This window comes from Phoca vitulina, unplaced genomic scaffold (assembly GCF_004348235.1).
Source record: "Phoca vitulina isolate PV1807 unplaced genomic scaffold, GSC_HSeal_1.0 scaffold31, whole genome shotgun sequence".
In the NCBI taxonomy this organism is placed as follows: Eukaryota; Metazoa; Chordata; class Mammalia; order Carnivora; family Phocidae; genus Phoca; species Phoca vitulina.
This window is the reverse complement of record NW_022589734.1, coordinates 17,641,558-17,658,177: the sequence shown is the minus strand read 5'-3', so window position 1 is coordinate 17,658,177 and position 16,620 is coordinate 17,641,558. Positions and strand designations below refer to the sequence as shown.

General features: G+C 43.3%; 1 protein-coding gene across 5 annotated transcripts in view; it reads left to right on the top strand.

Moving 5' to 3' along the window:
* KIF13A (kinesin family member 13A) overlaps positions 1-16,620 on the top strand; it is a 211,714-nt gene that overhangs the window by 49,106 nt on the left and 145,988 nt on the right. Inside the window, exon 1 of one of the 5 annotated variants that reach the window (XM_032424920.1) lies at positions 14,957-15,208. The exons of the other annotated variants lie outside the window; for them this stretch is intronic. Coding sequence (XP_032280811.1) covers positions 15,192-15,208 — 17 coding nt within the window. The 5' untranslated portion in view covers positions 14,957-15,191. Of the gene's footprint in view, positions 1-14,956; positions 15,209-16,620 lie in introns of those variants that run through there. 5 annotated transcript variants of the gene reach the window in all.

The following is a 16,620-nucleotide window of genomic DNA, read 5'->3' as shown; positions in this document are numbered from 1 at the left end:
CATCCCCTCATGGTAGGAAGAACAGCCAAATTATGGATGGGGAAAACGTTCATGAGGAAAGGTATGTCCTGTGGTATTTTCCTAGTGACTTGTTAGGGGAAGTGATGCTGTCATTAATTTTGGTCCCGGCACACAGATTCTCATATTATTAAATTGTTGTTACTATTAATACGGGTGAAAGGGTTGCTTTCTAAGGAAACAAAGTCTGCAATTAAGACAAAAACTTTAAGAGAAGAAACAAAACCGTTTTCGTAACCCACACACACAAAAAATACTTTACCACACAGTGTTTGTTTTTTTTTTAAAGATTTTTTTTTCTTTTAAATTTATTTATTTGACAGAGAGAGACACAGCGAGAGAGGGAACACAAGCAGGGGGAGTGGGAGAGGGCGAAGCAAGCTTCCCGCGGAGCAGGGAGCCCGATGCGGGGCTCGATCCCAGGACCCTGGGACCATGACCTGAGCCGAAGGCAGACGCTTAACAACTGAGCCACCCAGGTGCCCCTATAGTGTTTGTTTCCAAGGAGGATAGCTTCTGAGCAAAGGTGTGAGTTCTTCGGTTTGGCCTGCGTCTGGTGAGCACCTGTGTCCATCCCCTGGGTCATCTCTCCGTTTCCAGGCTACCTTCCCCCTCCTGGTGCCCACCGACCATACACACTCCCCGCTTCCTGCACCAAAATAGAAAGATGTTGGAGGATCTGATTGTTTGTCTTCCTTCAGCTGACATCATGCCTTAACTGGAGCTTTTATTTGAAGTATTCAAATGCTTTTTAAGACAACCATTATTACTGACTTTTATTGATCACTCGTTAATGTGGCTGTTTCCTGTGCTAGGTTTATAGCAGTCTTGTAGGGTAGATAAAGTATATCATTTCATGACAAGAGGGCCGTAAATCTTAGCCTAATTTGTTGGAAGCTATATAGCTCAGAAGTGGAGGTATTCCAACTTGAACCCAGATCCTCTCCTGACCCATAGCCTTGAGTCTTTCCTCAGAGCTACTTTGCCTTTGACTTCTAGTTGTGGGTTCAAAAGTTGCCCCTTGAAAGGTACTGCTGTTGTAAGAAGTATGGTGGGTAGTCTCTGCTAGGATTTAGGACTAGCATGTCCACTTGACGGACTCAATCTGTTGTCTGCCTCTTGGCGACCCCCAGGTCAGGCAGGTGTCTCCAGACCATAGCCACGTCTTACGCTTCTGCCTCTTGAGTAGAGCATTCCATATTACTATTCATATTATTACTAATAGCTACAACGTATAGATAAAACTTGTTCTATGTGCTTTACTTAATCATCATAAAGCCCTGTGAATCCCATTTTCTAGATGGGATTGAGGCTCAGTGGAGTTAGGTAGTTTGCTCGAGTCCCCCAGCTGGGAAGTGGCGAGACCAAGGGCACTCGGGCCGGCCGCGCAAGCTCCCATCTGCACCCAAACTCTTTCCCCCACGGTGCCTTTCATCCTGTGTCTGCTCTGCGGTGTCTAGCTCTGCTTGTGAAGTTTCTAACAAAGAAGAACGCAGCTGGAATGTACTCTTGTCTTTGTTGTTGAGAGGAGAGATCGCTAGTCAATAAATCCTTTACAGATGCTGTAAAGTCTTATTGTACCTGTACTTTCTGGGGTTTCCTTGGCTGTCATGTAAAGCCATCTGCTGCAATCATGTCACTCATAGAAGACCCAGAAAAGTTCACCAGCGTGCCCAAGGTCACAAAGCTTTTCTCTTGTATAAAGGAAGAATGGTATATTTGAGATATTGTTATTTTACCATGAATTGATTTTTTTTTCCCCCAGTTAAGCTTTTTGGATAACCTTGAGCAAATAAAAAGCTTGACTTTTTCCTCTGATTTATGCTGTTGTGGTTTCCCTGGGGCTGGCAAGGATTTTCAAAAGGTATGTATTCCAGAGCTGGAGAAATAATTGGTCAAAGTTAAGCGCCCTCTCCATGGGATGTCGGTGCTGCTACTCACACTAGTTTTCTTCTCTTTCTGTCCTCACGGACTTCCTCCTTGCTTGGACCCTCACTCCGTTATCAGAGTGGCCTGTATGCAAGCTTCCAGGCAGAGCTTGCGTTGCTTGTCTGAAATTTGTGCAGAAGTGGTCTGCTGTGGTGGGGTGAGGCTGGCACGTGCAGGAGCGTTTGGGTGAGTGTCCCCGTGTGTGCAGCTCGCTGGGTCAGGAAGCCGTTTGCTGGCACCGGCATGTTGGATAGCAAAAGCAAGTGTCTAGGTAACCCCCAAAATAGATTCATGGACAGGATAGAGAAGCCAAGACGGATGTTCCCTGTTTTTTTCAAAGAAGATCTAAAAACCTTATGTAACCACTCAGGGATTTCTAGATACGGGTTTTATTAGGTCCCCACCTTGCTAAATGACTTATTTATTCAGCCATCAATGTTTTAGTCTGGCTGACTCTGGTGTTTAATTGCATTTGTTATATGGAGCATTTTGTGATACTCTTCACCATGGTGAAGGTATTCAGGCATACTGTATTCATGTAATACTTAGGTAATTTCCAAAATGTAAGCTTGGTGCCCAATATGAATTTATAATTTTATACAGTATGTACACCATGACCCCATTTTTGGAAGGGGAGAAGGTATGTAGTGTGTATAGAATATGTTAGTGGTTCTCAAACTTTGGCACACATGAGAATCATCTGGAAGGCTTGTTAAAAATTGCCAGTTCCACCCATAGAATTTCTTTTTCAGTAGGTCTGGGTTGGGGTCTGAGAATTTGCTTTTCTAACAGGTTACCAGAGACTGATGATATTAGTCTGGGGACCACATTTTGAGAAGCATTCTGGGGAAGAGAAGCATAGGAAAAAGTCTATGAGGATAATTCAACATAATGTTAATAGCAGTTATCTCATACCTGGGTAATGGGATTATAGGGGCTTTTTATTTTTTCTTTATACTTTTCTGTTTTTGCTTTTTTTTTTTTTAACCAAGTGAGTATTGCTTTTATTATTATCAGAAGAAACAGCATTTAAAATTGTTTTTAGTTTCTATTACTTCTATTCTCATGAACACATGTAGTTTCTTTCTTTTTTTTTTTTTTAAAGTAGGGTCTGTACCCAATGTGGGGCTTGAACTCAGGACCCCAAGATCAAGAGCTGCATGTTCTACTGACTGAGCCAGCCAGGCACCCCCACATATAGTTTCTATTGTCTGGTCTTATACTACTGCCATTGTAGAACAGATCTTCAAGAAATCAGTGTTTTGTGTTCCTTGTTTTTATTTTGTCTTCCCGTGATGTTGAGCTTTTAGAAAGGCGTATTTGTCACATAGAGTTACTTCCGTCATGAACACATGGTAGGTGTTCAGTAGGTTCTCAACAGTGCAATTAGTTAGAATATCAGATTCTTTTATGCCACATCACTTAAGGCCCCGAGAGATCCTATTTCATTAATACTAGTTGTATTTGATATCCCTTTGGAAGAGGAAGGTCTCCTCAGAATCTCAAAGAAGAGTAAAGAATTTAAGACAACAAAATAAGTCAGGAACTAAATGGGAGTCCAGCTCTCTTGGTCTCAGAATTAATCAACCAGCCAACCACGAACAAAAATCCTAAAAACAAAAAAACGCTTGGCACTGAACTAGCACTTTATCATGTAATAGGCTCTCCATAGTTTGGCCCTTCTAGTTTTAGGGATAATATGTGCGTAACACCTGACATGAAAAACGAAGCCTCAAGAATGCAGTGTTTTCCTATGAAAGAATGCTAGGAGTATTGTGCATATATGCAGTTTCATTGATATTTTAGGAAGGCCCCCTCTTCATTGGAAATAAATTCAGATGTTGGCTAGTTGAGAAAAGATAGGACATAGAATCCAGAGAACTGGTTTCTAGGTCTAATTCTGTCCAAGTTTAGGCAAGTTCCTTAGCCCCTTGGATTAATAAGCTCTGGTGTGTAAACGGGAGCATCAGCCCCACGAGGCCTCAAGTGTCACGGTGATCAAGTGACCAACCCTCCAAAAAGCAGGTTGGAAACATTAAAATAAACCCTATTAAAACTCTAAGGCAGGGGTGCTGGGTGGCTCAGTCGGTTAAGCCATGGTCTGAGGGTCATGAGATTGAGCCCTGCGCCAGGTGCCATGCTCAGGATGGAGTCTGCTTAAGATCCTTTCTCTCTTCTCCTCTGCCCTAACCCTCAAATAAATAAATCTTTTTTAAAAAAATAAAAGCCTCTAAGACAGTGTTGTGATCTGAACAGTGGGATCCTTGCTATCTCTTTTTCCCAGCCCTCTGGGGTGTGTGGACATTTATGGAACTCCTAGTCATTCTGCGTTAGAGAAGGTCATGGCAAAGTTTGGTAGATCCAGGCTCACGTCGGCCTTTCCTCCTGCCCACACAGTTTGGTAGTAACGCCTCTGTATGAACTCTGAAGTCAGACAACTTCAGGAAAAGCAAGATAGTTTCTGAACAGTGTTTTTCCTGATGACACCATACATTCCTTTCCAAGTACGGTGTCTCCAGGAAATTGAAGACGTTACGGTCTCTATGGAAGTGCACGAATCTGTTGGATAAAAGAATGATCTCTCACCTTAGGAATTTGTCACTTCATTGTTCCCTGCCTCTGTTAGGAAGCGCTGGAATTAGGCCTTTGTGAGTTCTCCCTTGTAAGTTCTTAAGAACCTCACAGTTCCAGCTAAACTGGCACTTCGTTCACCAACTTCCTAAGTCCATACTCCATAATGGTTTGATTGATGCATATTGATGAATGTTTCGAAGTAAAGTCTGACTTTTTCCAGGGAAGGGATAACTTTGCTCTGCTTTCTAGTCCCCATTGCACCTGTCCAAGGTTTGGCTCCCCCGTTAATTCATTTTATCCTTCATGGAGCCAAAGATATATACGTTTGACGAATGGTATCATCTTTTTAAGTATTACAGGGAGATGGTAACCCCATTTTTAGTTCCTTTCCTTTGACTGAATGTTTCGTGAGTCTCATGTAACAGTCCCCCTACTTGTCAGCTGTCCTTCAGCTGAGAGCTGTCTTGAACCTTGGCTGAGGCTCACACGCTTCCTTCCTGCTGGAGAAGGAGCTCAGAAAGGTACAACCAGCTGGCCAGAATACAGTTTTTAGCCTAAAATGTGCTTTATTGTAATCTTTGCAAAGCAGTTAATGATTCAGAACATTAATCATGAGAGTCTTGTACCTTTTTCTTGAAGGGCTGCTTTGTTTGTTAGAGAAATTCTTTTCTTTTGAGTTACTGCTTGTGCCATGAGCTCGTTCTGGAATGCTCACACGATCCGATTGTTTGTAATCTTGTGTTTAGCTTTTATGTCATTTATGGTGTCTGTGATTTTTACATTAAATTCTTCCCAACATTTCCATTGTAATCTGGTCTTTCTAAATTCACCTTTGAAATATTAGTGTGACCCAAATTATTCTGAAGTTGAACTTTAGGGTTTGATGTGACCTCTATTGATGTGTTTCTGATAATGTCATTTTTAACATAATACCTTTTTGGATAGGTATCTGATGATAATATATAGCATTGTGAGGGAGGAAAAATAATTTTCTCTCCTTTTGAGTTCTTGCCTGAGACCCCTGTAATAAAAGACAGGTTAACAAGAGAAAAACCAAGTTCATTAACATGTATACATAGAAAATATACATGGAGAATGAGTAGCTCCATGAGGTGGCCTAAGCTACCACCATAAATGCTATCTTCAGCTAAAAAGAAAAGAAAGGGGGGGTGGCGCCTGGGTGGCTCAGTTGGGTAAGCATCCGGCTCTTGATTTCAGCTCGGGTCATGATCTCAGGGTTGTAGGATTGACCCGCACGTCCCCATGTTGGGCTCCACGCTCAGTGGGGAGTCTGCTTGAGATTCTTTCCCTCTACCCCACGCCCCCCCCCCCCCTCACGTGTGCGCTTGCTCTCAGTCTCTTCCTCTCTAAAATCAGTCTTAAAGAAAAGAAGGGGTGTGTGCGCCTGTGTGTGTTTGTGCGTGTGTGTGAGTGTGCGTCCACTGGGCCATTAGGGGAAGTTACCAGGAAAAGCACCGATATAAACAGGAGTCAGTTTGTTATGCAGACTTAAGTCCCTGCCCTCTCCATTAAGAGTTTCTCATGATTTTAGAATCCTCCTTCTCTTCCTGGTGCATAGAGAGGATACTCTTAAAAATGGATATTTCCTTTATAAATGTAAATGTCCCTTAAAAGGAGGTAACATTCTCTGTTTATGAGCTTCTCCTGCATCTGCTGTTTCTCAAAGTAACCCTGATGCCAAAGGGGCATATTTTGGGTGGCATAATCTGCTGCCCTTGAATACTCAGGAGCTTGCTCCAAGCAGGGAAAAGTAATTTCTTGTTTTGTACTGTTCTAATAGTAAGATGTCTTGGATGGCATGATACAGAGCGGCAAAGAGAAGGTATTTATAGTGAGGCTTTTCACTGCTTTATAGTCTACTTGTAGCATAACAGATATAGCAGAATAAAATGAACTCTGAATTTCCTTTTCCGTTGCTCCCTAAGTACCACTTTGGTCAGTGAAATAGAACCAATTTGTGGCTTCTGTTTCCTAAAGTGCCCCTTTGGTGGGGTCCTCTGATGTGGTGAGCAAACCGGTCTTGCCAGGCACTGCTCTTTTTACCGAATCCCCAGGTTTTTAGTGCCCTGGACCTGCCTTCAGCCCACACCACAGTCCTCCTGACAGTGTCCTGATTCCCTCCAGTTATCTGCTCTGACTGGTGTGAAAACCTTTCTTCAAACTTCATCCGAGACTGCTTTGAACTACTTCAAACATTTTGGGGAATAAGAAACTCCAAGAATATGTTCACACAAAGAGCTGTAGAGAAGCACATACATACATGAGTCTTCCCTTTGGTCCATCAAACCAGACTGTCCAAAGCCTGCTGGAGCTGAGCTGAGCTGGCCAGCTTATTAGCTCACTGACCTTGGCTTCAACCAGCCTGGGAAGTACAGACCTGAACTTCTGCAGGCGATTTACCGCTTTTAATCAGTGCATTTCCTCACTGTCCGTACTTCTGCACATTATCCTTGGGAGGCTGATTCTCAGCTGCCTGCTCTCGAGTCTGTCTTTCATGAATCACCTGGCTGATGATTACGCGTGGTCAAAATGTTGTCGCTGCTTGCCGGTGTCTGCCTCTGGGGTGTTTGGGGCTGGGGCTCCGGGGCTGCAGGGGCTCCCACTGCATGTTTATACCGTGACTCTTCTTGCCTGGGCCAGCCTCCCCTGTGTCCTCACCATCCTGCTCCCTCTTGGAGAGAGGAGAAATCCTGCTCCCATACTCGCTGTCAGTGCCCAGCGATTATGGAAATGAGGACTTGTCTGTACTCTGATCAGATGGTTTATTATGGTGAAATATACATAACATTAAATTGACCATTTTAACCATTTTTAAGTGTACAATTCGATGGTTTTACATTCACAGCTTGTGCACTGTCAGTGTTTTCCATGCTCAGAACATTTTCATCATCCCATGCAGAAGCTCTATACCCATTAAATAGCTTCCCTTCACTCCCTCTCCTCAGCCCTGTATTCTATTCTAGCTTCTCCTCTACTTTCTGTCTCTATGAATTTTTAAGAAAGATTTATTTATTTATTTGAGAGAGAGAGCAAGCAGGGGGAGGGGCAGAGGGAGAGAGTCTTCAGTAGACTTCACGCTGAGCACAGAGCTCCACCCGGGGCTTGATCTCAGGACCCTGAAATCATGACCTGAGCCAAAACCAAGAGTCGGATGCTTAACCGACTGAGCCACCCAGGCTCCCCTGTAGCTATGAATTTGATAACTCTGTCTGATATACTTGGAGTCACACAATATTTGTCCTTTATTGTCTGGCTTATTTCACCTAGCATGATGTCTTCAAGGTTCATCCATGTCGGAGCGCGTGTCAGAATTTTCTCTTTAAGGCTGAATCATATTCTGTTGCGTGGATAGACCACATTTTGTTTACCCACTCATCTATCGATGGACATTTGGGTTACCTCCACATTTTGGCTATTATCAGTAACGTACATGGACGTACAAATATCTCTCTGAGTCCCTGCTGTCAGTTCTTTTGTGTTTACCTAGAAGTGGAATTGCTGGATTCTGATTACATTTTAAGGCACCCCTTTCAGATCTGATTGTAAGGTAGGTTCTCCACCTGAATATATCCTGGTTTACTTAACCATTCTCCCAATTATTACACATTTCAATTATAAGTAATTTTTGCATAAAAGAAAGTTTGTCTTCTTATTGGTCCTCTGCTTTCCCAGCGAGTGTATAACTGGTGGGGATGCCTTCTAGCCAAGAGGCAGCTAGCGAAACTTTGTTTTGAATACCAAAAAAACCATCTAAATGTGTCTAAGAAATGCACCAGGAAATAGGTGAACATTGGAACTCATGGAACTTTACAAGAACCAAATTTCTTGGCAACCTTATGTTTTATCAAAAAATAAAGAATATATTTCTTTTCAGAATTAATAGGAACTTGGACATAATGACAACTTTAATTACACATCTGATTGTGACATCTTCATTGTAAGATGAACAGTTTACGCAGGGATACCATAGGTCTGGCTGCCTCGTCTGGTGCTGTGGGCAGAGCAGGTTGTTGTAAGAGTGGGGTTGGGGAAAGGTAGAGATAACTGACATCTTTAATAAATGTCACTGTTTGTGCTACTAGATGGATTTTCCTTCTGATTTGCCTCTTTCCTCTCTCTTAGCCAGGTATTCTCTTCATTAGTAAGTAATTTCCAGAGCCATGTGACATCTGAGTGTCTTTTACTCGTGTATTGAGCCCTTCAGAGAGACGACACTGTTTGCCTTTGTCTTTATTCTGGCGGCTGGCCTCCTCTCAGTGACTGCAGTTAGTCTAACATATTCCTTAATTAAGCATCGAGGTGACGACCTTTGTTTAAATGCACTGCACACATATGTGCACACTGTGGATCATCTGCCCCTACCCATAGGAATGTGTTGTTTATGCTGTCTCCTAAGTGCACAGGGAATATTCTGCTTTCTTTTGTGAAACTCCCAAGAGACCGTGTCTTCAAAGCGATGGAGATACGGGTTATTTACTTCACGAAGTCTGAGATGGGTCTGCTCTGCACAAGACACAATATAATCTCGTCCGGGCACATAGCTTTAAGCATCATCTTTATTCTGGCCTCCTGTGTATCTAGACTGCCCGCTTGCTTTCTCCAAGTAGGTGTCTAGTTGGCATCTCAAAGTTAGCATGTAAAAAAACAAACTCCTGATTCCCCCCACCCACCACCAACCTCGCTCTTCCCGCAGTCTCCCCATTTTTGCAAAAGACAGCCCCAGTCGTCCTTTTGCTCAGGTGTAAAATATCGGTTTTCTCATTGATGGCTCTCTTACCCCACACCTCACATCAGTTCATCAGCACATCCTTCAGCTCTGACTGCAGACTATGTCCTGAGTAAGATTGCTTCAGTTCACCTCTCTGTCCCCAAGCATGCACTTTGCCTTGGGGTGCAGGTCCTCCCACCTTGAATATCCTTCTTTCAGATATCTGCTGGATGGATTTGAAGCATTTGTGGGTTTGGTTTTTTTTTTCCCCCCTTTTTTTTTTTTTTTTAAATATTTTGTTTATTTATTTATTTGACAGAGAGAGAGAAACAGCATGAGAGGGGATAGGGTCAGAGGGAGAAGCAGGTTCCCGGGTGAGCCGGGAGCCCGATGTGGGACTCGATCCAGGGACTCCGGGATCATGACCTGAGCCGAAGGCAGTCGCTTAACCAACTGAGCCACCCAGGCGCCCCTTTTTCCCCCCTTTTTGGAAAGTATGTTTGGAGGGAGGGGTGGACTTAATTTGATTCTAATTGGAGACCATGTGTGAAGAAAATACATTTTCCTATCTCCTGTCTTCTTAGATATTGTGCATCAGAAGGCATGGGGGAAATCATGTAACCAGGTCTTGTAGGAACTTGCTGCTATCACTTCTGATCCAGCTAAGTGTTCACTTCATACCCAACTACAACCAGCAATAAGAGAAAAAATTGTGCATGGAATATAATAATAATTATGCTGCTTCCATCCACTTCCATCCACATATGGGAGACTTTGCTTCTTAACAGCCTTTTTATAAGTTTCTTTTTTGTCTTGTCTTCCCCTTTCAGAACCCCCTTCTTCTCACATCAGAATGCAGTCCTTCCTATAACTGTTTGCTCTAGTTCTCTTGTGTTTGTAAGAGAGACAAATTTAGGAAAGGTATTTAGTCCAACGTAAACACAAGCTTTATTTAAGAGGGGCTGCCCTTGGTAGAAGTTCTGTTTATTGCTTATAGACTTTTCATTTCACCTGCCAAGTCCTATTACTTGAGTGACTATAAAATCTGTAGAGTTTATTTATAAAAGAACTTCTATTGATTAATCCAAGGAGAAGCCTAAACTTTTAAATCAGACAAAAGGAGAACAAAGCACACTGATACATTGAACTTTAAATTAACAGCATCGAGAGCATCCATTGGGCCCGTAGCATAACTTACTTCACATCTAAGACTAGAAGTTGTACAGAAAATCCAAAAAATGTCTGTTGTAAGCAGTGGTCACAAGTATTGTAATTAGTGGCAGGAAAACATTCCAAATCAAGGATGGGTCTTGCTGGAACCTGTGTATGGGACTTTTATAAGCATGTTAATAAATGGCATCTCAAATATGTAATTAAAAATATAGTCTCTGCTCTCATGATGGTCTCTTTCATTTATTCAATGATACTGAGTTTTTTTTTTTCAAAAGTTTTAAATAAAAATAATTTTAAAACTGTAGAATCATATTATTTTTTTATTTTTAAAGATTTTATCTATTTGAGAGAGAGAGCGCAAGCACAAGAGAGAACACAAGCGGGGGGCAGGGGAAGGGAAGAGGGAGAAGCAGGGAGTCCCAAGTGGGGTGCGATTCCAGATCATGAAGTAGCCAAAGGCGCTAGGTTGCTAGACGCTTCACTGACTGAGCCACCCAGGTGCCCCCATAGAATCATATTTTAAAGTAAAAGATTTTTGAGTACCTCTACATGTTCGTTACTGAGTCCTGGTGCAGAAGATATTACGGGATTGAGACGTGGCTGAACCCAAAAGAGCTTACCGTGTGAATACTGGTTGTTACCCTGCAGGGGGTCCCACTGCTTGTTTATACCAAGACTCTTGGTCTTAAGGCTGAGGCTCCTGTGCTGGATGAATTTTAGGCACAGAGTTTTGGGAGTTGTGCCCTCCTTGACATTTGAGATCAGAACTGAAGACTGCTCACACAGCCCCAGCTCAGACATTGGTCAAATGATGATTGGAGACTTGGAGGGAGTTGGGACAGGGGTAAAGGCCTTTTATATGACGCTCCAGTTGCAGCCTGCGAAGGGTTTGGCATGCTCTTTTCTCTGTCCCTTGTCATTTGTCTGAGTGGTTCACTGAAACTTGGGCTCCTTCACTCAGCAGTTGTGAGGAGGGGTCACTCCGAAGTCCTGTACATTGGCTCTTCACAAACATGAAAAACTCTAGACTACCAACTGCCAAAAAAAACCCACCAGGGACTTGCTTCTGGCAACCTCCAGGTCTCCGGAACAGGGAAGATGTCACAAATTTCCTGTTTTAATTGCAAAGATATATTGAATTCCAAGGGCATTCATGACCATGGTTGAGGAATCTCTCCTGACTCATCCAGTCTGTTTTCTAAATTTGGTTTTTTAAGGACTTGAGGAGAATGACTGGTTATTGTTTTACAGCCAGTATATAAAACATATGTGTAATTAAAGATGAGTAATAATAAAAATGGACCCCTGCATACCCTCCATGCAGCTGAAGAAACAGATTACCTGTATTTAAGAAGAGCAGACAGAAAAAGGAGTATTGCCCTAAAAATAATCTCACTTTCCTGATTTCTGTGGTCATTATCCCTTGGCTTTTTTTTTTTTTTTTAACAGTTGTGTATTTAGGTATGTACCCCCAAACAGTATGTTGTTTAGTTTTGCCCTTATTGGGGGAACTTTATATAAATGGAGTCATATGAATATATTATTCAGGGCTTCTTTCTTTTAACGTTGTGTTTTCTGAGATTCAGCTACATTGCTGTGTATAACTGTAGGTTCACCTTCTTGCACTGCTGTGAAGAGTATTGGATTGTGTGGATCTCCACACTCTCTTTTTCTGTCCTCCAGCACCGGCATTTGGAAAACAGGGTGAACCCCAAGTTCAGCAAATCCGCGTGCCATTTAAAGCTTCAAGGATTGACCCCTTTCTGGGCAAATACCCTGAGTCGGGGTTGGGAATTTCCAAGTGGTTTGCTTTCATTAGTGGGAATACTGGATGTCCTCACTTCTGGAGTCCTTCAGGAGAATGGGCTGGTTTTAACTTCTCTGGGGGTCGTTAGCTCTTGACCCCCGATTCTCCTACATCTGGAATCAAAGACCTGTTTCTGCAGGATCTTGTGGATGAGCCCTTCCCTGTGATCACCTTGCTCTTTTTAGGGCTAATCTGGTTTTTGGTTTTGTTTTGTTTTTTTGTTTGTTTGTTTTGTTGCTGTTGTTGTTTTGAGCTCTAGGTAGATTGGGGCTCATTAGGAACCCAAGTGCTTTAACTAGAGCCAGGCTAGTCTTCAGAACACAGGAAGACACTAAGAATTTTTCTCCTTTCTGCACTTGGCTGTCCAGAGGCATTCTTCTCCCTTCCTCTCCCTCCCCACCTTGTTTCTCCTCCGTTCCTGGCAGATGTCCTGTTCCTATTGTGCCTCCCACCGAGGGAGTCACAGAAGGGGCACTCCCATTGTTTACTTTGTAAATACCCCTGTGGAAATGACCAAAGCTCTAATAAAAAGCTCAGCTGGTTGCATTTATTTTCAAATTTAGAAAAATTTTCTGGAAAGATTGTTCTAAGGGCTTACCGGTGTCACTGTTGTAGTCCTGTGACACTTTGAAAGTAGGTCTCTGAGTATATTTTTCCTCCTCCATAAAGTGAAGAGCATGACTGTGTTTATCTATATTAGCTGGTTATTGTTTCTTGAGATTGGTTTCAGCTTTCCTTGAAGTGTGTTCCCTTGAGCTGACGTTAACTGATGTAGTTTTGAAATGTAGGTGAGATTTGGTGGGGTGATGACCAAGAAGAAATTCTTTGGTGCAAAATGGTGGGTTTTTGTCTTTTTTTTTTTTTTTTTTAAGATTTTACTTATTTATCTGACAGAGAGAGACACAGCGAGAGAGGGAACACAAGCAGGGGGAGTGGGAGAGGGGGAAGCAGGCCTCCCACGGAGCGGGGAGCTGGATGCGTGGCTCAATCCCAGGACCCTGGGATCATGACCTGAGCCGAAGGCAGACGCTTAATGACTGAGCCACCCAGGCGCCCCAAAATAGTGGTTTTATTAAAGCTCCAGGTAAGGACCCATGGGCAGAAAGAGCTGCTGCCCCAGGTTGTGAGGGGTGACTGATTATATACTTGGGAGCTGGGGAGGTAAGGAAAAAGGAGGTTTCAGAAGGATTTTCATATGTTAAAGACTCACAGGATACTGGAGACCTTGCTATTGTCAAGTTAAGGTAGTTTTTCCTCTCTAGCAAGGCATTAACATTAAGACAGTCGGGAGCTTCCTGGAGGAATGTCACGCATATCCCACCCAGGAGTGGGGGTGGGGAGGGGTTTGTGGGGTGTCAGCTGGTGCTTTGTCCTCAGCTAGCCTTCTGCTCCCTGTTAATGGTTGCCACATAGGGAAGAATGATTCTGCAATAAAATAAAGTTAAATCAGTTTCTTTGCTGCAAGACTTCTTAGAGCCTTTGACACATTGTCCTGCTTCGTGAATATTTAAATGGGGAGCTAGGAGTTCAAAAACACATTTGATTATAGAATACTCCCCTTCCCCTAGTGGATCTTGCAGTAATAATCCTTCTCTGAATACTCTTTGGGAAAGGCATCTTTATTATATTTTCTGCTGTTTACATTGGTTCCCTCTACCTAGATCTTAGGATTGGTATGGAATTTTCTGGTAGCTTAAGATATGTCCATTAACCTTGAGTGAGGATGTGAACTTTTAAGGGCAGACTTATTTTCATTTAACTTTTGATTTAGAATATATAGGCCAAATAGTTTTGTATTTGTGTGTGAATGAGAGTAGGGTGAAGTAGTTTTGTAAATTGACAGGGAGAATAAGATCTCAGGTTTTAAAGGATATTCATTGCCCTTGGTACTATATTCCACAAAAGTAGGAGAGTAACAAAAAGGGCCCAGACCAAGATAATCTTTCTGTGAATGTCTCCAGGCAGAGAAAGATTTTGTGTATAAAAATAGCAATGAAAATGATTTTTTGGGAGTGCCTGGGTGGCTCAGTTGGTTAAGCATCTGTCTTCAGCTCAGGTCATGATCTCAGGGTCCTGGGATCGAGTCCCTCGTCAGGTCCCGTGCTCAGTGGGGGAGCCTGCTTCTCCCTCTGCCCCTCCCCCCACCAGGCTGTCTGTCTATCTCTCAAATAAATAAAATCTAAAAAAAAAAAAATTGTTCTTCCCAATGATTGCAGAACAAACAAGTATCCTTCCTTCTTTCTCTATCCCTCCCCTCCTTTTTTGGTAAGTGGAGAGAAGTAAAGAGGAAGGTGTGAAGGATACTGATTTGTCTTTTTTTTTTTTTTAAGAAGATGTGTTTTATGACAGGCGTAAGGCCTGCTGATGTGAGCATGTTAGATAGTTTGCCGGTTGTGCCCTGCAGGGAGTATGTTTTCTGTTGGTCACTGGTCTGTGATCTCTGGGCCTCGAACATATAATAGCGACAGAGACTGAATGAAACTACATGTAATTATACCTTTTCTACCAAAACACTGAAACAAAAACTGGGGAAACTCAATCCCAAACAATTGAAAATTGGCTAGAATCTGAACCCAACAATTTTTTTCAGTTCTTGCTGCTTGTGGTGTTTTTCCATGAGTTTTAATTTTAATGTAAGTTAATTTTTCAGATAGCTGGACCTTATTCTTTCAGACACCAGAGCTTAACTACGTTGCCCCATCCCCCCCCCCCCCCCCAGTGTCCCAAGCAGAGCTTGGAGGCTGCTGGGTGTGACTGTGAACATCCATTGTCTTCCATGTGGTGAAAGGAGCTTGGGCTGCTCCCAGCTTCCTGTCTCTTGTCACAGTGTTGGGCTGTCAGGAGGCCCTGTCCTGCTGCTACCCTCTCTTCACAGCCTGGCATGTTTTCTGTCCTGTCTGCCGTGTGCTGGAAACTCGCTAATGGAGGTGACATCGGAGTGAGTAAAGCAGCCACAGGACGATGCATCAGGAGTGGAGGTGTGGCTGACCCTTTGGGGCTGTGGAACATCTATTTCTGGTGCTCATAGGATTTCTTCTGGATACAGGAGGGTCAAAGCCCTTGGATAAGGGAGAGCCTCCTATTCTCAGTACCGTGTAAAATGTAGTGAGCCCTTTGGACATTTATAATCTACTGATTGCTTTTCCAGACTGAGTGTGAATCCACCTTGGCTTGGATGTTAATATAACTTTCGAAAGTCTCTAATAGCCGTATCTCAGGACTGGCCACATACTGATAACTGTTGACGATGGGCACAGTGTGTTGTGTTGTTATATGACGGGACGAGGTGTGATGTTATGTGATGTTGTGTTATTCCGTTCCCTCTCCCTTTGTGTGTGTTTGAAATTTTCCCCAGGAAAGCATTTGTGAAGACACAGCACTGCGTCCACATCTGGTTGGTACTTAAATGCCAAAGAGTAGAGTCATTCAGGGAAACATCACCGTTGTCCCAGATGTTTCTAGTAATGTGATGTGAGCAAGGACCTCATATATTCATCATTTATTCCCTTAAGAGATATATCTTAATTGGTTTCATGCCTCACAGTGGTCTGGGCACGGGGAGCATAACAGGGAACAAGATAGACAAACCCACTATTTCCATGGAGCTTATAACCGGTAGATGCAGGGAAGGCGGATGTGTAGATGAGTAAGCAAGTAGATTCGTGAGATGGTTTCAGATGGTCAGCGGTGCTGGGAAGGCGATAGAGCAGGTATTCCAGACAGAGTGAGAGGCCGAGCGAGTGGAGGTGGTGCGGGGCGGTAGCCACACTCACGTGGAGGGTTAGGAAGGCTCCCTGAGTGGGCAGCCAGCCCCGGGGAGGGCAGGGCAGGGGAGGGAGCTTCTGGTGCAGTGCCCTGGGACGTGAATGCTTTCTTCTCTGAGTGATGCCTCTCCCGTTTAGGAAAGCAGCCCCTGAGAACAACAGTCCAGCCAGTTCATCTGACATGCGTGCCCACCGAGGCCCAGAGTTGGGAATTCGCTTTTCTACTCAGTACGCTATTGTCAGAGCTATCGAGTAACCCAATAAATAAGCCAGCAAACACATCCTTATTAAGAGGACTTTCAAATTGGTGGTTAGCCAAATAAAACAATCGCTTTTCTTCAGTAGTAAAATAAAAGTACCCAGTTACTCCTATAAAACTAAGCCATGCTCTAAGTGTAGCTGTCCTAAATGGCCTTATGGGCATCTACATTCTTTCTTGGTAGAGAGTTCTGAGATCATTTTTTTCTGCCTGTGTTTGTTTCTTCGGTAAACCTTTACGCTCTCCTGCTTATCAAGCGCGAGGCGGACCAGGCAGGAAAGAACCAGGAGAGTGTGACCCAGCCTTTGCCTGGGGGCACTCGGAGGGGGCAGGAGATGGTGTCTCTGAGCAGACCTGACAACGCCCA